This window comes from Mauremys mutica, chromosome 22, assembly GCF_020497125.1.
Source record: "Mauremys mutica isolate MM-2020 ecotype Southern chromosome 22, ASM2049712v1, whole genome shotgun sequence".
Lineage (NCBI taxonomy): Eukaryota > Metazoa > Chordata > Testudines > Geoemydidae > Mauremys > Mauremys mutica.
Genome location: NC_059093.1, coordinates 10,601,554 through 10,621,541, shown reverse-complemented (window position 1 = coordinate 10,621,541; position 19,988 = coordinate 10,601,554). Strand labels below are relative to the sequence as shown.

The 19,988-nt window shown below is 48.6% G+C and overlaps 2 protein-coding genes across 4 annotated transcripts; one reads left to right on the top strand and one right to left on the bottom strand.

Moving 5' to 3' along the window:
• Window positions 1–1,620: 1,620 nt before the first annotated feature.
• THYN1 (thymocyte nuclear protein 1) lies at window positions 1,621–7,669 on the bottom strand. 2 transcript variants are annotated; one of them, XM_044996696.1, is made up of 8 exons: window positions 7,524–7,669; window positions 6,796–6,879; window positions 5,453–5,679; window positions 4,839–4,907; window positions 4,142–4,234; window positions 3,024–3,119; window positions 1,957–2,107; window positions 1,621–1,842 (listed from the first exon to the last, which is right to left on the bottom strand). In XM_044996696.1, exons 2-8 carry the CDS (start codon window positions 6,836–6,838, stop codon window positions 1,799–1,801), a joined length of 723 nt encoding a protein of 240 aa, XP_044852631.1. In that variant the 5' UTR covers window positions 6,839–6,879; window positions 7,524–7,669; the 3' UTR covers window positions 1,621–1,798. The 2 variants fall into 2 exon arrangements, with proteins under 2 accessions (XP_044852631.1, XP_044852629.1); XM_044996694.1 differs by having other exon boundaries at window positions 6,796–6,863; window positions 7,524–7,659.
• Window positions 7,670–7,807: 138 nt separating this feature from the next.
• On the top strand, window positions 7,808–19,332 carry ACAD8 (acyl-CoA dehydrogenase family member 8). Of its 2 annotated transcripts, none has more exons than XM_044997373.1 (11): window positions 7,808–8,008; window positions 9,712–9,812; window positions 10,256–10,425; window positions 12,242–12,351; window positions 13,136–13,212; window positions 13,891–14,028; window positions 14,964–15,099; window positions 15,216–15,313; window positions 15,969–16,121; window positions 17,159–17,261; window positions 19,046–19,332. In XM_044997373.1, the coding sequence occupies exons 1-11, from the start codon at window positions 7,909–7,911 to the stop codon at window positions 19,096–19,098; spliced, it is 1,239 nt and encodes a 412-aa protein (XP_044853308.1). In that variant the 5' UTR covers window positions 7,808–7,908; the 3' UTR covers window positions 19,099–19,332. The 2 variants fall into 2 exon arrangements, with proteins under 2 accessions (XP_044853308.1, XP_044853309.1); XM_044997374.1 differs by lacking the exon at window positions 7,808–8,008 and adding an exon at window positions 8,349–8,477.
• Window positions 19,333–19,988: the final 656 nt, after the last annotated feature.

The window sequence follows — 19,988 nt, the reverse complement described above, 5'->3', positions numbered from 1 at the left end:
TGCACCCTGACCCATTCTCCCCTTTGCCTCATCTCAAAACAGCCATCCTGAAATCCCTGTGTGCTTGAATACTTCTCTTGGTTGTAGTATGTGTTGGTGTTAAGAAGCCCAGTGGGTGAACACATCTCTGCATTAGGTGAGTGGTGAAACAGGATCAGTGATGGACCTGAGGAGATTGCCTAAAGATGGAAATCCCCCTCTCACCTCCCCAGAAGATTTTCAGACAGCTTCTGCTTGTCACTGTGAGAGGGATTAGTCAGAAAAGGTGCATGAGCGAAAATGTTTCCTTTTGCTTGCTTTTCCTCACCTGCGTGTCCCCCATCATAGGACTAGGCGTGAGAGTCACCCCTCCCCACATTTTTACCTTCTCTGATTAGATCATTCAACCTGCTTTCTATAATGCCCTGTGTTTGGGGTGATGATACCTGCCCCATCTGTAATGATTGGCTCTTGAGAGGACAGACATGACAATTCAACTCAAACTACAGAAAAGAAAAAGACAACTGTTTAATAAGAGGAGCGGGGAGCTATTGTGGCTTTCGCAGCCCAGCCCATGCTGAGTTGTTTTATCCTGTGCTGTGGGTGTCCCCTCTCCTCCAAGCAGATTCTCACTGTGGGGAGTGGTGCATAGGTACTGAACCAAGCAGTGCAACTTGTAATTTAGCCTCTGCAGTGTTTACATGTTTCTTAATTCATCATCTTTTCAATGGCTGTATTTTAAAATTTGTTTTTTGTCTCTTGAATTAAAAGGGCCATTCTAGGCTTTTAAATGCTGTGCATTGGTTTCTCCGACTCATTTTACATTGCAGTTCTGAACTATCCTACCTCTCCTCAGGCCAGGCACTCAGCAGGCACCTGAGGGAGGAAGAACCCAGCCTTGCCTCTAAGGGTGTGGAGCCAGAAGTGCTTCTTACTGGGAAAAGTTAATTGGCCCCACTTTAAGCCATGTAAAGTGCACCTAGAGCCGTGCTGATGGGTGACTTTTACAGCTCTTCAATCCCAGCGCGTTGTTTTTTTCTCCTTTTACCAAGACCTAGAGTAGTGGGTCTCAAACTTTTTTTACTGGCAACCCCTTTCGCATCGCAGGCCTCTGAGTGTGACACCTCCCCCCCCAATAAATTAAACACACTTTTAATATATTTAACACCATTATAAATGCTGGAGGCAAGCAGGGTTTGGGGTGAAGGTTGACAACTCACGAGTCCCCATGTAATGACCTTGCTACCCCGGAGGGGTCCCGACCCCCAGTTTGAAAACCCCTGACCTAGAGCAGGCTCAGTAAGTGAACTGCCCCCGATCACTAGCCCAGCACAAGGATTAAACCACAGCCCACATCATTAGGCCCTAAAGGCTACAGTATTAAAAACTTGAAATCAGGTCTTAAACTCTCCAGGCAGCCTGCTTTGCTAAATGTGGATACTTGCTCTTGAGAGATCTTTGTCCCTCTGCAGCACAGAAGGGTTTGCACTGAAGAGTGGAAGGAGCCTTGTGTGTCTTGGCACTGCCTCTCGTAAACAGAATCAGGAAGGCAAGCTCTTTTCTTGTTCTCTCTGTAGTAAAGAGGAGCTGCAAACCCTTCCCCATCCCTGAAAAATCAAGTGGGTATCACTGACTTTAAAAAAGCTTTATTTAAAAATAAGCACAGTGCACCAAAATAACAGCGAATATATACACCTCCTTTTGGTCCACTCGCAGTGTCTTCCCTGGGGCTGGGTTTGAGAATATAAATTTGGAAGGGAGGGTTCTGGCTGGAGGGGGGGAATTTTCAGCCTTCACGGGCCCCGCTGCTGCAGTCTATCTAACTTGGTTTCTCTTCAAGGCTCAAGACGAATTCAAATTCCTCTGGGTGGAGGGGCAGGAAAAGAGAGTCAGAAGCAGAACACTAGTGTCCTAAGCAAGGGGTTCTCCTTGGCAGGAATCTTGTCAAGACCTCCCTAGTAGGGGAGAGGTTCTTACCGTCTGTCAGGGGCTGGACGGAGAGCCTCTGCCTGGTGAAGAGTGTCATGTCCTTCAGCGGGCCTCCCGAAGCTCTGTGTGCCTGGTGTTGAGCCTTCAGCTCGGACAGGGGGATGAAGCGCTTAGTCATCCGCACAAATTGGACGTCCACCTGGTGAGTGGGGAGACATGGGCAGAGAGGGAGCACAGCTGTTAGAGAGAGACAAGAACTACTGACATTAGAGCAGTGGTTCTCAAGCAGGGGTATGCAGAGGTCTTCCGGGGCTGCAGCAACTCATCTAGATATTTGCCTAATTTTACAACAGGCGACCTAAAATGCACTAGTGAAGTCAGCACAAACTGTCATACAATGACTTCTTTATACTGCTCTATATACTACACACTGAAATGTGAGTACAGTATTTATATTCCAATTGCTTTATTTTATAATTAGATGGTAAAAAAATGAGTCGGCAATTTTTCAGTCATAACGTGCTGTGATGCTTTTGTATTTTTAGGTCTGATTTTGCAAGCAAGTAGTTTTTAAGTGAGGTGACTTGGGGGTAGGGAAGACAAATCAGACTCCTGAAAGGGGTACAGCAGTCTGGAAAGATTGAGAGCCACTGCATTAGAGCAATGAGTCCATATCCTTGTTGGGGGACAAGTCCTTTATTAGGGATGTAGGGCTGATGTCTAATACTACTCTACAGCTGTGTTCTTGTGCTTTAAGAATGAACACTGCCTAGTGTAGGCTCAGCTTGGGACTTACAGGTGTGCAGAGTAATCTTCCTCCCCTGGCTACTGAGCTCTGCACTACAGAGGGGCTAGAGGTTCTCTTTTCAGGCAGCAGGGTTTCCAGGTGAGGTGGTAAGAACTTAAGGATATATGGATCTCTGCATCCTCTAGGATGGGGCCAAGGTAGAGCAAAGGAACAGGTAAACAACTGGAATGAATTCCCTCTTATGACAGAGGTGGTGGAGGTTCGAACAGGGGCTTTGATAGACCAGGGAGGCCATCAGATTCTCTCCCTTCTTCTGCCCACCACATCAATGTTCAGAACTGGCTGTGTGTGTAACTTAATACATCACCATCGACCACTTGGGCTTCTCCTTGGTACTGGAGGAATCGTAGTGAGGGTCCTTCTTGTCAAACTGAGTGTAGTCTGGGTAAGCCTCCTTCACAATCTAAAATTTAAAGGGAAGCAGAGCAGAGACTCCTGAGTAAGACTAGAGTTGTTGACACCTCCTGACCCACCATAAATGAGAGGAAGGGCATATCAAAAGCAACACCTTTAGCATGCCCTTCACTACTATGCTATATAAATACTAAGTAGCTATCTAGGCACCCTCTGAGCTTGGTAAGGTATATGCAGTTTCCAAATGGGTAAACTGAGTCAGAGGTTTAAGGAACTTGCCTAAGGTTGCAGTCAGAATGGCATAGAATTCAAGGCCCTAACTAATAGCAGCCAAAAGTGCCCATCTCGGGGAATAAAGTCATTGAGTGTTGAAGCAGGGCATCTGATAGAATGAAGGCTCAAGGCCTGGGGTTCCTGCACTCTGCCTATACCTCTCGTGATCAGCCAGCTAAGTATTCCTAGCAGCAGAAGATATGTGGTGTCCACCAAAAGATATTGATGAGGAGTAATGAGGCAATTCTGCTGCACAGTTAACCAGCTGCTCCCTGGATATGACCATAGGAGCTCCATTCTAATGGGATGAGCTGCTTCTTTACATTCTCTGCCCAAAGCTTTTTATAAAACACTGAGAGCAACAATGCACCAGTGCACTGCAATGGTGGGCAAGAGACTGGGATACCCATGTCCTCTTAAAATCTTGCATGCTCACAGAGGTCAGCTGCTTCAAGTCTCATCCGAAAGACTGCCTGCACAAACAGCTGTGTGGAACTCAGTGAGCCACATTCTATTCGGACACAGGTGTAAATCTGGCATAACTTGATTGCCTTGTCTGGAAACACTCCAGCATGAAACCAGTGAGATGGCATAAGTTGGTTCTGTTTCTGTTGGTGAAGGGGGGAGTCAACTCTGCTGGTCTGTGAACCAGTGACTGTAGGCTCTTCACAACTAATGATTAGGCTACTCTTGCATTTCTCTGGGGTTGAGGTAGGAGCAGGGCTAATTTTACTTCTGTTTCCAATAGACCAGCAGTGAAGTATTTCACTATTGTAAGGATTAGCAAGAGGTTCTCACCTTGATAATTCCAGCAATCCCAGGCTCTTTGCAGTTACTGTGATAGAAAAATGCTTCTTGTCCAACTTTCATGTCTCTCATGAAATTCCGTGCCTGTCAGATGATTAGATAAGAGACCACTGTACTTTGTAATTAAGCTATGAGGAGGACCTGCAATGTCACCTATAGGAAGGTTTCCAAAGGCTGTCCCCATTAGCTCCTTAATGAAACAGGAAGGAAGAATGGAATTGTGCTTAGATTTCCCACTATACCAGTGTGCCGAAACAGAAAACTACATAGACAAGAAGCTGGAGTCAGGTTAGCTGGGGCTTTGCAGGAAAAAACTGAAGAGGAAAGGAAAAGACAAGAAATGAGGGTTGTTTGCTTTGACCCTTCATATTTCTTTCTGAAACCAGACAGAAAAACCAGGTGACTTTCCAGAGGACTGGCCTGTCTGAATATGTCTGGGGAGATTTTTTTAAGCCATAGATAACTAGCCACATATGCTCTTACCAAAGTGCAGCAAGTGGGAACAATTGGCTTCGTGTACGCAGGGGAAGAATTTGGGCACAGGAACAGGCAGGGTGGACAAGTCATCTATTTTGCCTGCAGTTTGGCATTTATGAAGAAAGCTAATTTTTGTTTTCTTATTGTTTTCAATAGTGATATTTCAGCGATGCTGTATTTGCAATCCGGGCCTTCAATCACTGCTCCTTACCTGGTAATTCCTGACTCCATCCCAGCATGCTGTCTGATTGGGTTGAGCCTTTAAGTCTTCAATGCCAAACTGCCCAATCAAATTAAAAACAGGTGGTTAGACTTGGATTATACTTTGGATTTAATGGACAGAGCCCTTTCTTATTGTCTATGTACATTAATGTGTTTCTAGGGCATCTCTCATCATACTGTCTCGTTTACAAAGCTTTTGGTCCCTGCTTGGTTTAAAGGAAAGAAAGTTAAGCTGTAGAGGGAATGCTTTGGCAGTCTAAGGACTAGGTCTGAAATAGACTCCCTGCTGCCGCGGATTAAAAATCCTAGCAGGGTCAATTCAACCATTCGTGGTCACAAAGTACATACACTGAGTTCCACACACAGTGCCTGGTGGGGCTTTTTTACAGGATCTCTCTGGGCCTGGAGGAGAATGAAATCTGTGTGTGCGTGCTCCCAGAAAAAGAAGGGTATTTGAGAAGAGGGTGACTCTTCATTGTGAAAGAAAGAAATAAGGTAATTTTAATATTAAACAGAACTTGTAGCTAAAAATAAGTTTCCATTCCTCCTCATCCCTGAGCACACGTGCTGGGATGGTGACAGTAAGGAAGATCCAGTGCTTACTTTCACATCCACTCCTTTCTCAAACCTGCTCTCCGGTTCTGATTTCATCAGCCAGTGGCTGTATGCTTGCTTGCTTCCCTGCTTGCTAGGGCAGGCCGCCTCCTTAGTAGCCTTTCCTGTGCCGCTCCCCACGGGCTTTGAATTCCTCTCCTTAGCTGCAGGCATCATGGATTCTTCCTCCTCCTGAGTCTTACTTTTGGTGAATTTAGCAGCAGGCCCCTCTTTATCTTTAAAAAAAACCACAATGTGAGTGGAGAAATCAGAACACGTTGTTTCCTAATTTGCCAATTGCTGTATACACCTGACTTACATCCCAGTGGGCTTGATATGGGACAACATTTGGCTAGAAAAGGAGTTTTGGGTGGATCCCAGCCCCTAGCTTAGGCAGTTGACATCACTTACAAAGATTTCTAGCATATCTGGAATGTGTTCCAAGGTTAAAAAAAAAAAACAGGAGTTTTTACTGTTGGTTGGACAGCTGTGGTCTAGCAATTGCCAAGGTTTTGCTCATACTGTCGTTTAAATATACAAAAGCCACAATAGTGTATTAGCTTGACTCAGAAAACTGGCCCTAATGAAATGCAACAACTGGACTACTTTGTACCAACAGATAAGAAACTGAGTGCAGGCAGCCAAACTCTGTGAATTAGCCCATAAGTGAACATACAAAAATTGTACATCACAGTGTACTTTATTTTTAATCTCCTGTACTACAGCAGCTAGAAGCCTCAGAGGTACAGGTTCCACTGTGCTAAATGCTAAGAGACAGTCCCTGCCTGAAAATGGTTAAACTCTTAAATAGCATGCAGCCAAGAGAGCAGGTAACAGAGGCACAGAGAGAAAAAGTGACTTGCCCAAGTTTGCACAGCAAATCAATAGCAGAGATCAGAATACAACTTCCCATGTCCTAACCGCTAAGTCACATTGCCTCTAACGCAGTTGGTTAGTTATTTGATAATACTCTTGTGTCATAGCAAGTAGTGTAATAACAATGCTACATAGTATTTTGACTTGGAGTACCTTAACAGTGGACAATCTAAGGATGCTTTACAAATATTAATTAGTTAAATCTCCCAACACCCTTTGCTGTAGGGAAACATCATTGTCCCTTATTATATAGATGGGAAAACTCCTGTCAAGCCCATAGGGGTCTCCCAGACAATTTATAGAAGAGAAACACACAATCTGCAAAATCCTGGCCTATGAAAAGGTGGGCAGTTTATAGGCAAGTACAGAGAGTATTTGTCCATGTTTTCATTATCAACTGGAACCCACACCCAAATATGAGAATCCAACAGCCGAAAAGCTACAGCTGTTGAGCAGGTTAAGACTTCTGCACAGACCTGGCAATGTTGCTCTGCTTCTCTTTTTGCCTGGCCGAGACATCTCTGGCTTCCTTGAACTAGTTTCTCTGCAAGCAGAAGCACCTGGGGGGAGGGGGGGGGGAGAAGAATACTGGTTAGGAAACACTTGCAGTTACCCCTTATTCAAGCAAAAAGAGAGAGAAACCATTCCATTCATTTTGAGAGTTTAAAGAAGTAAAAATGCTATTATGTTAGTATTTTGCTGTGATTTATAATGTATCCACTGCTTAACGTTGGACATTTGTACAATAATCTGGGACCCTTTGAAGATAGTTTTGGGGGGACAAATGTTCCCTTCGTCCCTGTCCACCTTCCCCTCTCTCCCACCCCTGCAGCGGACTGGGCACCAGCTATGCTGCTGCTGCAGAAAGGATATAAACATTCTCTCTTCTAGATGCCAGCTGTTGGTGTGCTATCCTGGGAGCACTGGATGGTTCGTGGGACAGAGCCTTGCAGCTCTAGGTGGCACGTTTGAATCCTCCAGTAGTAGGTGTTGGACCAACCTGATGTCTGCTTAATGGGCAACTTTGCTGGTAACCACAGCAGAACAGCCATTGCCCACCAGACTCCCTCCAGCCCCAGTTTCCTCCCACTACCCCATATCCCCATGCCTTGCTTCCCCTCCCCATGCCAGGGCTCGCCCCTTACCTCCCCCCTCCCCATGGCTCACTCCTTCCCCTCCCCCCACCCCCCCGGGCTCCCCTCACCAGCTGTGGGTGCAGCAGCCCGTCTCTCTGCGGGGGGAGGGATGCTCCTGGCTGCACAGCGGCTTGGGGATGGGGGAGCGGACCCAGGCTGCCTTCCTCCCAGCCTACTGAAGGTCGGCGGGCAATAAAAGTTATGCAAACGTGCAATGCCTTTAAGACCTGCCCCCTGCCCAGCGGCCAATGCGAGAGCCTCAATCCCTCAATGAGGGGGGGGGAGGAGGACTACAGCTCCCAGAATCCCTCAGCCTCCCCGCGCGGTGCTTTCTGGGCGCTGTAGTCCCGCGCCCCCTCAGCCGGGGCTGCTTTGCGGGCTGCTCTCCGCTGCGGACTACAACTCCCGCAGGGCGGCGCAGGGCAGGCTCCCCGGCGCAGAAGGGCTGCTGGCATGGCTTGGCGAGGTTGCAGCAGGTTAGGGGCCCAGCTGCGGAGGAGCCCAAGCTGGCCCCAGGTGTTGGGGCGCAGGAGGATCGTCTCCTGCATTGACCGTAAGGTTCAGGGCAGAGGAGCCGAGCCCCCACGGTGCGCGGGGCCAGGCGGTGCAGAAGGGTGAGGGCTTGGGGTGGGGGGAGGTGCGGGGAGATGTGGAAGCAGGGGCGCCCAGAAGCGATGGGGATGGGCGTATCTTAAATACAGGGGAGGTGGTGGAGGGGCTGGAGCCCGTAAAACCAGCGCTAGAACTGAGCCTCCTTCCTCTGTCCATTCTGGAACAGCAGGAGTTGCTGAGTGTGTTCCAAGGGGGTATGGTTATGAGTGGGAGCAACGCAATGCACTTAAGAAAGGGCACACGTAGGCTGTACGTCAGGGAAAGCTTCCTGCCAGTGAGATCTTTCCAGCTGGGGAATGGTCTCACTAGGGAAGGGGTGAAAGCCCCATGTGTTGGTGCTGTTCAAACAACTTGCACAGCCCCTTGCCACATTGTAGGGCCTGCATCAAAGAATAATTTTATATCTAATTGTAAGTGGGGTTTAAACTAGATGATGGTTGCAGGCCCTTCTAACCCTATGATTCTAAAAAGTGGGAATTTCATGTTTTGATTTTTTTTCCGCTTGTGTTTTATCTTATAAAGATTAGAGTGTAAGCTCTTCAGGGCATGGACTCTTTCTATGTGTTTGTACAGCACTGAGCACCGCAGGGTCCTGATCCTAGTTGCGGGGTCTCTGAATGTGGTTACAAGAGAAGATTTTAAAATGAGGAATATCAATTCTTGTCCTCCTAATTTTTGCTAGAGGATCCTCCGAAGGACCTGGGGAGTTAGTAGTTCCATTGCAGGATTTTGAAACCTGGGCTGTAGCTTTCCTATCTGTAACTGAGTGGGGAAGGGGAATGGGTCTGACTCTGTTTGAAATTCTTTGGGTTTGCTTTGCTTGGTTGGGTTTTGTTTAATTCTGACAAAACAAAGAGTTCTAACCTGCGTGTGACTCCACATTGCCTTCTCTTCTCAGGGCTTGTCTGCAGGGATGTACTTATGTCACATAGTTACACCAGTGCAGGATCTAAGGTCACATGCTTGCATACTTGTGACTTTCTCTGGTAAATTGCTGATGTATATTGCAATGATGAATCACATGTATGCTTCAGGCTCATACTAGTGTAACTACATGGGTTCATCCCCCCTACCTCTCCTTTGTAGACAAGGTTTTACATGGAAGCTGGAATTGGGGGTTGCAGTAAGTTTTGCTCTGTTGCGAAGCTTCAACCCAGCCCTCCAGTGAGTTCTCCAGAAAAGCAAAGAAATAAAAAAGTGATCATTTTAATGGAGAGGGAGGGGAAATACCCAGGCAAACAACAACAAAAAAATAACCCTGTAGAATGTCAAGGCTGCCTTTCGGCATCAAAAAACACCAGTAACGCCCCCCCCCCCATTTTTAGCTGTGTGTTGCAGTTCATGTTCAGTGACCACAAGACATCAAGACCTTAGTTTTGCTTCCCCAGAAGGCAACCCCTCTACTAGACCACTGCCTCATAGCAGCATGCAGAGGCGTTCATTCTGCATTGATTCATTGGGAGGCGCGGCTGATGCTTGTAATGCCACAGCGGGTCGGTGCAGATAACAGGGCTAAGAGATACTGGACTGTGAACAATAATTACTACAATGTTTCAGATTTGTCCTGGGTATTAAAGAAGTGAGGAGGTTTGCAGCCTCCTTCCCTGTCCTCTGAAAGCATTCGCTCTTCTCCTGCTTTTCCAGCATCTGCAGGCCTGACTGAGGAGCAGAAGGAATTTCAAAAGGTCGCCTTTGACTTCGCTGCCAAGGAGATGGCCCCTCACATGGCAGAATGGGATGAAAAGGTGAGAGCACAGGCCAGCTGCTAGCCCACAAAAGGGATGCTTCACCCAACACCCTCTCCTCCCTCAGGAGCTCCTCTTGCCTGCATTAACGGGCTAGTAATTTCTTTTCTTTTTTTCCCCCCGCCAACATCCCCCTTGCCCCAGCCCTGCAGGTAGTGGTGTCTTCAGTAGCTGCTTCCCTCTTGCTTAGTGCTGTGATTGTGGCAGTGGAAAGATTTCCTTTAGCAATGCTGATGCAGTGGCACCCTGCTGCCATCAGTGACCCCAGCGGGCAGCACAGAGAAGTCATAAAACCTACACTTGCTCCCTGATCTACCTAGATGCCTACCTATCCACTTAAACTTCGTGGAAGTTCAGAACTGGGCTTCATGGTTCATCTTCACTGGAAGCTGATCTTGCTCTTTATCTCTTGCAATGCCTTTTTCCCTTTGTACCTCCAACAGGAAATATGCCCCGTGGAGACAATGCAGAAGGCAGCCCAGCTGGGGTTCGGTGGGATCTATGTGAAACCAGATGTAGGTGGCTCAGGACTGTCACGGCTTGATACCTCCGTCATCTTTGAGGCTTTGTCGACTGGATGTACCAGCACCACTGCCTACTTGAGCATCCATAAGTGAGTGTGGGACAACTGGCTAAGCATCTGTGGTCAGTCTGAATAATACTCTTACTATGAACACTGGGACTCCTTAATCCTGTTGTCTTGCCGCTTTCAGGGGTGCCATTCATTACAGAATCATTGAAATGTAGGGCTAGAATGGACCTCAAGAGGTCATCAAGTCCAGCTCCCTGTGGTGGGGCAGGATCAAGGAAACCTAGTACATCCCTGACAGGTGTTTATTTAACCTGTTCTTAAAAACCTCCAATGACAGGGATTCCATGGCCTCCCTTGAAAGCCTATTCCAAAGCTTAGCTACTTTTTAGAATTTTTTTCCCTAATATCTAACCTAAATCTCCCTTGCTACAGATTAAGCCCATACTTCTTGACCTGCCTTCAGAGGATATGGAGATCAATTGACCACAGTCCTCTTTGTAACAGCCCTTAACATATTTGAAAACTCCTATCAGCTCCCCCTTCAGCCTTCTTTTCTCAAGACTAAACTTGCCCAGATTTTTTAGCCTTTCCTCATAGATCAGATTTTCTAAACCTTTTATCATTTTTGTAGCTCTCCTCCGGATTCTTTCCAGTTGGTCCACATCTTTCCTAAAGTGTGGCACCAGAACTGGACACAGTACTCCAGCTCAAGCCTCACCAGCACCAGAGAGAGTCAGACAGTTACTTCCCATGTCCTACATACAGTACTCCTGTTAATATAGCCCAGAATGATGATGATAACCCTTTTTGCAAACTGCAACACATTGTTACTCATATTCCATTTGTGATCCACTTCAGCCCCCAGATCCTTTTCAGCAGAACTTCCAACGAGGCCGTTATTCCTCATTTTGTAATTGTGAATTTGATTTTTCCTTCCTAAGTGTAGTACTTTTCATATGTCTGTATTGAATTTCATCATGTAAGGATGTGATGTAGGGACCATTAGTGGGCATATGGGGCATGGCTGGTTACTCTTAGCAATCAGGCTGCAGTTCCTCGGACACTGGAAGGAATCATTCCTGTTCACAAGGAAATAATTTTAGCCTAGTTTTGTGAGCAGAGGGCTGGAGCTGGGAACTTTTGGGTTCTGTTCCTAGCTCTGTCATTGACTTACTATATAGCCATGGGCAAATCCCTTAAATGCTCTGTGCCTCGGTTACCCCATCTTAAACTGATTTATTTATTGTGGCAATATCTCAGTCAACATCAGGGTCCCATTGCACTAAATGATGTACCAATACACAGTAAGAGTCAGCCTTTTCCTTGTAGGGCATGGGAATAATATTTACACCTCCCTCTCAGTAGTATGATTGTAACAATAATTTTGTAGAACTCTCAACTCTTGAGAAGGGAAAATGAATTAAATTGTAAACTCTTTGGAGCAGAGACCATTTTTTGTTCCATTGGTATAGTGCCTAGCATAGTTGGGTTCTGGTCCATGATTAGGACTCCTAGGCACTACTGCAATATTAATACTCATATAATTATCTCCATGCCTTTTTTACAGATGCTAAGGCACACAAGGAGGCAGTGACTTGTCCAAGGTCTCACACTGAGTTGAGAATAGAATGCAGCTCTCCTGACTCTCAGCTCTGTACACTGATTCCAAGTAGCTTTATGAAGTTTAAGACCCCGAGCCAGTCCCTGTGGCATGTAGTTGCTTTGTTCCGTTTCAGTGGGGGATGGTGTTTGTCTCCTAGGCTAGGTTAGATTAGCTCCGGAAGAGGCTGAAAACCGCCAAACCTCCATGCCAGTGGCATGAGCATTCTATGATCATCCTTCTTCCTAGGCCTGTGTGTGTATGCATTATAACCCCATCCCTTCTCTCCTGGTGCAGCATGTGTGCTTGGATGATTGACACCTTTGGGAACGAGGAGCAGAGACACAAGTTCTGCCCATCCCTCTGTAGCATGGAGAAGTTTGCCTCTTACTGCCTGACCGAGCCGGGTGAGCTTCATGTACAAATAATCCCATCTCCTTCCTGTCCTGAGTCCCAGCAATGTTGTATCAGTCACTCTCATTCTCAAATGTTCCAAGGAACTGGAAGTGCAACTCCATCTCCTGTTGCTCTGAGCTATCCAGACCTCCATGTGGCTTGTGCTTTAGGGTATCAGTGTAGCAAGGGCTGGTACCTCAATGGGGCACATCTCACGATGCTGACAATCTTCTCCCCTTAGCATAGAGCAGTGTTAGCAAGGGCAAGGAGAAGTGCTGTGATTCACAGAGAAGTGAGGAGCTGAAGGTACTGCAGGGTGCCTTGGTCGGGTGTGGGGGGGATACACACGGCTTTGCAGAATATGTGACAAAACTAGACGCACTTTGACTGCCGCTCCTGTTTTCAAGGCTGGTTAAACAAAATGGATAAATACTGTGTTAAGAGGGTGAATCTCTGTCCAGGGCACTTTAATACATAAATCCACACAGATCTGACATCTCTAGTTTAAAGCCATGGACAGTCAGGATCCCACATGAGCTGGACGAGACCTGTTCCTCAGCCCAGGATGATGTGGTTGGCCATCCTGCTCTGAACTGCTTGGCTCTAGAGGATAAATTCAGCTCGGGGGCAAGGGGGTCACAGCCCCCATTGAGGTCAGTAGGAGTTATACTCTCTGGTTCCAGGGATGCATTTGGCCCTGAGTCTGTCTCCGCATCATTCCAAATAAACACACAATCTCTCGAGGAGAGAGGCACCCTTGCCATCTCATTGGCTCCTTTCCTTCCCCACTAACAGGAAGTGGAAGTGATGCAGCTTCCCTGATAACGTCAGCCAAAAGGAAAGGCGACACCTACGTCCTTAATGGTTCCAAGGTACCAGCCTCTGTCTCCTTGAAAACCCCTGAGCACCCTGCATGTATGAGAAGGTCGTTGCCATATCTCTGTCTCCCCCACTCACCCTCTCATCTCTGCCTCTTCCTCTTGGCTTGTGGAACTGGAGCTATCCCATTTTTTCACATAGTCTCCAGTTGCTTCTCCCAGAGCAGGCTTGTTCCCCACAGTGTGTTCTCTAGGGCTTTGTTCAGTTCTGTTTTACATGTCCCTTGGTGGTGGGGCATCCGTCTCTTCCTTTGGAGACGCTGTTCCCAGACGAGTAAAGCGCACTGATGCTGAACTTCCTCCCACTATTTCTAGCTCTACCCACTCCTCTCCCTGGAATTTCTGCACCCTAACGACCAGTAACTGGAGGTGGTTATTCTGCCCCCTTCTGTCCCTCTAACCCCAATTGGCCAGGCTACACCTATTCAGCCTGTGATTTCACACCATAAACCAATTCCTCAAGCCCCCCCCCACCCTTGCTTCTGTCTCCTTGTCTCTCCTCCCCTCTGCCTTCCTCCTCCTCCAACTCCTCTCTGCCCTTGTATCACCACACAGGACACCTAACTCCCTTTCAGCACATGGTGCCCAATGGAGAGTCTCTCCTGCTTCCCAGGCTCTGGGCGTGGGCTTCCTGCGTGCTAATTCTGTCTCCTTTCCTCTGCCCCTTGCCAGGCCTTCATCAGTGGCGGTGGTGACACAGATGTGTACGTGGTCATGTGTCGCACAGGGGGGTCTGGCCCCAAAGGCATCTCCTGCCTGGTGCTGGAGAAAGGAACTCCAGGGCTCAGCTTTGGCAAGAAAGAGAGGAAGGTGAGAGACCCACACATCATCAGGGTGTGGGGGAGAACACAGCAGAGGCAGGCTAGACTGGAGTAGACCACTAGCGATCCCATGTCTTGCCTCCTCCCATCCAGCCCTGTACTGGGTGAGACAGCTGGACCATTCTAGTCTGCTGTCCTGCTTCCTCACTGCACCATAGCCCCAGATAATCCAGTGTCCTGACTCGCGGCAGCATTGAGGCGCACGGTGTGGGGAAACCTTACACTGCCACTGCTCATGCTGTGTCTGCTGCGTGAATAGGTGGAGAGCTTTAATCACCAGGTCTGTCAAGCCAGCACCAGATACAGATTCACTGGATCTGCACTTCTCCGAGACATTTGCATTTCAATTTCTAGTGGATTGAGTTGCTCATGAAGTTTAAGGGTTCCTCAAACCAATCAGGGTTACGTATGGTGCAGACGGACCCTGTGCAAGCTTCACAAGTGCCTGACCCTCAACCCTCACCAGCAGCATTGCTGAAGCTCAGTCCTGACCCCTTGGCTAAGCTAGTAATGAGGTCTCTCTTGAGCAGAGACTCCCAGACTGCATGGTGCTTTGCATGTGGACTACAAAGCTTTGGAGATCACTGAACTCGTGATCCAGGTGTCTGGAGGTACAAATCCAGCAAACTAAAACTGAGCCACCTAAAATGTCCTGAAAGTTACTGTCAAAATCCAGCTGAAGGGGGCAGTGCATGTGTAAACCTTTAGTTTGGAAAGGCTGGAGGGGTAGCTGAACAGACTTCTCTTCACTGCAGGATCTGAGAGGCGCCACATTCTGTGTCACGGAGTCTGCATTAGAGAGACTCCCCTTCACAAGCCTGACAGTGGAGGGAGAGAGCAGTGATAGACCTGTTATTTCTCCAGCAGAGAGCTGGATGTGCCCAGCCCTCCAGACAGTCTGTGAGATACTCCTGTCTTTCCCAGGTGGGCTGGAACTCCCAGCCGACTCGGGCCGTGATCTTCGAGGACTGTGCTGTTCCCGTCACCAGCCGGCTGGGCGCAGAAGGGCAGGGCTTCAGCATCGCCATGAAGGGCCTGAATGGAGGGAGGATCAACATTGGTAAGCCTGGCAGCTGAGAGCAAGGGGAAGGGAGGGGGCTGTGGTCTCCTCAGTGTTAGTCTAGTGTGGTGGCTGTCATGTAATATTCACTCTGTGCCCTTGGCTTCCCCCGCCAGCTTCTTGTTCTCTAGGAGCTGCTCATGCCTCTGTCCTCCTGGCTCAGGACCATCTCACCATCCGCAAACAGTTTGGGGAACCCCTGGCCAGTAACCAGGTGACTTTTCTGTCTACAAGCTTTACCCTTTCCACCACTGCACCCCTCTGGCTATTGCATAAACAACCAGCTGGAGCTCCCACATCCTGCCTTACACATGTTCTGCTGGGAGAAGCTGGTACTGTAGTAGTTTCTCCCAATGCTAATGTATTCAGACCCTCTTCTATAGCATCTCCCGCTGGGAGAGGTTTCACCTCATGCAGAAAATAGTTCATGATAATTATTTGTTGAGACAGATGCTCAGAAGGAGCTGGAGAAAAATACAGAGGCTGAGAAAGAGGAACTGGGGAGTCGGGGGAGCCAGTGGCCTTGGCACAGAGAATCAGAGAGGCCTGAGCTTCATGTGAAGGGAAGTCCTTTCTAGAAAGTTTCCTGAAGAGGAAATACGAAGATGAGGGCCCTGCCTGAGCGGGATGGAGGAGCAGCACGGGGGAGCACCTGAGGGGACTGAGGGATATTTCGGGGACAGTGCCTGAGGGGGGAAAAGGGTGGGGTGTGAGATTCAGAACAGGGCCCCGATTGAGGGGGCAGGCGGTGGTACTAGGCAAGGCCCCATCTGAGAAGGATGGGTAGGGGGAGGTGTTTCAGGGCAGAGACCCACTGAGCCTCTGGCTTAACCTGGCCCCTCATGTGCTGTCTATTTCCTTCCCGGCAGTACCTCCAGTTCAGACTGGCTGAGATGGCGACACGCCTGGTGGCAGCACGGCTCATGGTACGGAATGCGGCGCAGGCACTGCAGGAGGAGCGGGAGGATGCCATTGCCCTATGCGCCATGGCCAAACTCTTTGCCACTGATGAGTGCTTCACAGTAGGTTTTCCAAGTCTCTACCGAGAGTGTTGTAATCAGAAACGTTCAGAGTCTCCTGGTAGTGGCTGATGCTGCTTGGGATTTCAGGAAGTCTCTTCAGTCTGTAGGGTTCCAGCCCTGAGCATGTTTGGTGGGCCGTAAACCTAGTCTTGAGTCCCCTTTTGTGTGCCAGAATGCTGGCCTGTGTGTAGACAGGAATCTCAGCCCCTCTGCAGGCCACGATCCTTCTCCCTGGGCATTCTTCATATGCTATAATGCCTTCTGCTGCTTCTAGGAGCCTGGGGGCTCAGGCAGACCTGTGAGTAGAGCATTTCATTTTGGTGATTTCAGCTACCTTTCAATGAGGTAATAAGGGTGCATGCCAGGGTGTCCATTACTTGCTTTTAATTCCTGGTTAGCATGTGTCATTGGGAGTGAGGGAGGTACTCTAGTGCAATTACAGAATGCCATTTAATTAAAAGAAAAAAGTTCTGAGCTATAAATTGTCTTGGATTAGTTTTATTTTGGAATTACCACTACATCCTGTCATTAGCTCCCTGGATGTATAATGCCGATGTGGTGTATCTCACACAGGATTAATTATAGTTAGGCTTGGTACCATCTTTAACTAACAAGGGCCTCTATCCTGGAATTATCCTAGCTGGCCACTAGATGGTGGTCTTGCGTTTTAATTTTGGACCTAGACTCAGTTAAAAATGCAGCAGAAACCGCTTTGGTTGAGGGGAATTAAAATGCACCCTACGGGTTTGTGCGTTGCAGAGTTCCTTTTAAGATGACACCATTCGTTTTAAATGGCACGTCTGGAAATATGGCAACAAGCAGCCTGGTAGATAGTGGTTAGAGCAGAAGAGACTGGAATTTAGGATTCCTGGGTTCCATTTCCATTTCTGCTTGGGAATGTGGTTTGCTGGTTGGAGCATAGACTTAGTCCAGATTCCTAGGCTCTAGGCCTAGCTCTGCCACTGACTTGCTGTGTGGCCCTGGGCAAGTCACTTCATCACTCTGTGCCTGACCCAGCAACGTTCTCTTTTCCTCAGATCTGCAACCAGGCCCTACAGATGCATGGGGGCTATGGCTACCTGAAAGACTATGCTGTGCAGCAGTTCATGAGAGACATCAGAGTCCACCAGATCTTGGAAGGTAACCTGGGGTATTGCCAACAAGCTGGCTATGACCTTGGCCGCATGTCCCAGTGGAGAACAGGGACTTGGATTATAGTTGCAAATTTCACTTCTTTCATTCTGTGCTTTAGCTCTCCCATCTGACAGCAAAACCCATGCAGGGGATCTGAGTTCATTGGGCTATAGCAGATTTGTGTAGCCCTGTAAGTATTTCCAACCCAGTAGAAGACACAAGAGATTCCATGTGCAGGATTGCTCCCTGCAGTATATTTTTTTAATGTCTTGTCCACTCTTGCTCCACATGACTCAGTTGAAGGAGCTCCCACCACCTCCCTGGGAAAATTCTTTATAGTTTAATGGGTCTCACCAGAGGGGAAGGTCTCCTGATGTTCACACTAAAGGTGTCTTTGTTTAATTTCATCCTGTTACTCCTATTAACACCCATTGTTGAGCCCTAAACAATTCTCACTCTGCGTGCAGTTCCACCTTCAGATCCATGTAGAGAGATTTGTGGTAATATCCCCCTTAGTGGAGCCAAGCTCGTTTTATTTTTAATCTAGCCTCTTAATCGTTATTACTGCTATTCTTTGAACTTCATTCACCTAGAATTAGAGCAGGGATGGGCAAACTATGGCCCGCGGGCCGGATCCGGCCCTTCAGGGCTTTGGATCCGGCCCGCGGGATTACCCCTGGTGGTGCTGCGGGCCCGGCGCTGCTCTCAGAAGCAGCCCCCGGGCCGGGAGGCAAAGGGCTCCATGTGCGCACGCAGAGCCCTCTGCCCGCCCCCACCCAGGGGCCGCAGCACTTCCTGGAGTGGCGTGGGGACAGGGCAGGCATGCAGGGAGCCTGCCCTGGCCCTGGTGTGCGCCACTGCCACCCCGGAGCCACTTTAGGTAAGCGGCACCGGGCTGGAGCTCAAACCCCTCCTGCCCCCCGCCCCCCAACTTCCTGCCCTAAGCCCTCTGCCTGTACCTCGCACCCCTCCTGCACCCAACTCCCTGCCCTGAGCCCCTTTCTGCACTCCTGTGCATTCCAACCACCTGCCCTGAGCTCCCTGCTGCACCCTGCACCCCGTGCACCCCAACTCCCTGCCCTGAGCCCCATCCTGCACTCCGTACCCCTCCTGTACCCCAACCCCCTTCCCTGAGCCCCCTCTTACACTCTGCACCCCTTCTCTGCCCCAATCCCTTGTCCTGAGCCCCTTCCTCCACATCCCACACTCCACCCGCCCTGCCCCGGCCCTGCATACAATTTCCTCACCCAGATGTGGCCCTCGCCCCAAAAAGTTTGCCCACCCTTGAATTAGAGTATCGGGAAGGGGTGTGGTCCTGGCTATCCCCTGCTATTCTTCTTTCTACTCTCTGATATGATGCATATGTAGCAGTAGGTAGAGACTGTGGCCTTCAATATGGAACCAGTTCTGCTAGGAGCTCAGTGCCCTAAAATCCTTTTAATATCAATGGGAGCAAGAAGCGCTCAGTGCCCCCTTAATGAGCTGTCTTTTTCCAGGCATCTACGTCTTACCTTCTTCTCTACATCCACTAATACCCAGAACTCCTCTCATGCTTGAAAGAAATCTCTTCTGTAGAGTAGGCTACAGATCCCACTAGGTTTTGCACTGATTACAGTCTGGATGGAGGCATGGAATAACTGCTCTGCTGATTGCATGCTGCTCTGTTGTGGGTTTAAAGCCTGGGATTTTTGCATTTTACTTCAGTGGAAGCAGGATTGGGCCTTCACTTAACTGATGTGTGTCTCTGTTTGTGTCTGTCTCTCTCTTTTTGTGTCTTTATCCTGCTGCAGGTACCAACGAGGTGATGAGGATGATAGTGGCCAAGAGTCTATTACAGGAGTGAAACCAGGAGCTGGTCTCTAGTCTTAATACACTCGCTAGGTAGAACATTGTCTATTGCTCCTGTTTCCATAGACTCCTTCCCTGGGAGTGGGACTGTACCAGTGGAAACTCTCTTGACTTTTTCTGATCCCAAGCACAGCTGTATGCTGGCCACGTGGGGTCCCAGCTGTATGCGGTGCCTGGCAGAGCCGCTGGTATCAAGGACGCCAAAGATAAAAATCAGACATGAATGAAAGCCGTTGTCCCTGTCTCCTGACTATGGGCCACTGCTGCTGCCCTGCCCCTCCCCAGACAGAAACTTTAGACCTGTGGAGTCATCCAGTCCACCTTTGTGCCAAGACAGGATTAAAACAGAGGGAATCCAGTCAGCCCCTCTCCTTCCCTGGGGCATGTCTAAGGCAGATATGGAGGCATAGCCTGCTGATTAATTTCAGGCAGGACTGTGCACATGCGTGGTCTCCTATGGATCAATAAGGCAACACCTTTGAATCACAGGGAGAATCTGTTGCCTTGTTTAAACCCTTGTCTTTACAAGCTGCTGTGCAAGTCATCCATAAAGATTGTGTCTCCATGAGTTGTTACAAAGTGCAGTGAGCATTTAAAACCCATTGAAGGGAATGGGGAGTGCCTGGTGCTAATCTGAAAGCATCGCTGCTTCTCATTTCCTAGAGTTCTCTTACCTAGTGCAACTGGCTCTTGCTCCACCCCATCTCACTTAATGCTTTCATTAGCATTATGAATCCTGGGTAATGGGATCAGGGGGATAGATGAGAGAATCTTGCACAAGAAAACCTGGGCTCCTTATTGTCAAATTTACCTCTGCCCAGAAATGTATAATATGAGCAGAGTCAGAGGTTTACTCCCTCCCCAATGTCGGAATCAATAAAGCTA

Bases quoted from the DNA above. Each gene is read 5' to 3' on its own strand.
- THYN1 (XM_044996696.1), bottom strand. From the start codon at position 6,838: ATGTCTCGGCCAGGCAAAAAGAGAAGCAGAGCAACATTGCCAG. The intron at 4,908-5,452 runs GTAAGCACTGGA...TTGATTGGGCAG, and splicing joins AGAAAGGAGTGGATGTGAAA to TTTGGCATTGAAGACTTAAA. The intron at 3,120-4,141 runs GTGAGAACCTCT...TTTAAATTTTAG, and splicing joins GGATTGCTGGAATTATCAAG to ATTGTGAAGGAGGCTTACCC.
- ACAD8 (XM_044997373.1), top strand. From the start codon at position 7,909: ATGGCTTGGCGAGGTTGCAGCAGGTTAGGGGCCCAGCTGCGGAGGAGC. The intron at 10,426-12,241 runs GTGAGTGTGGGA...CTCCTGGTGCAG, and splicing joins GCCTACTTGAGCATCCATAA to CATGTGTGCTTGGATGATTG. The intron at 13,213-13,890 runs GTACCAGCCTCT...GCCCCTTGCCAG, and splicing joins ACGTCCTTAATGGTTCCAAG to GCCTTCATCAGTGGCGGTGG.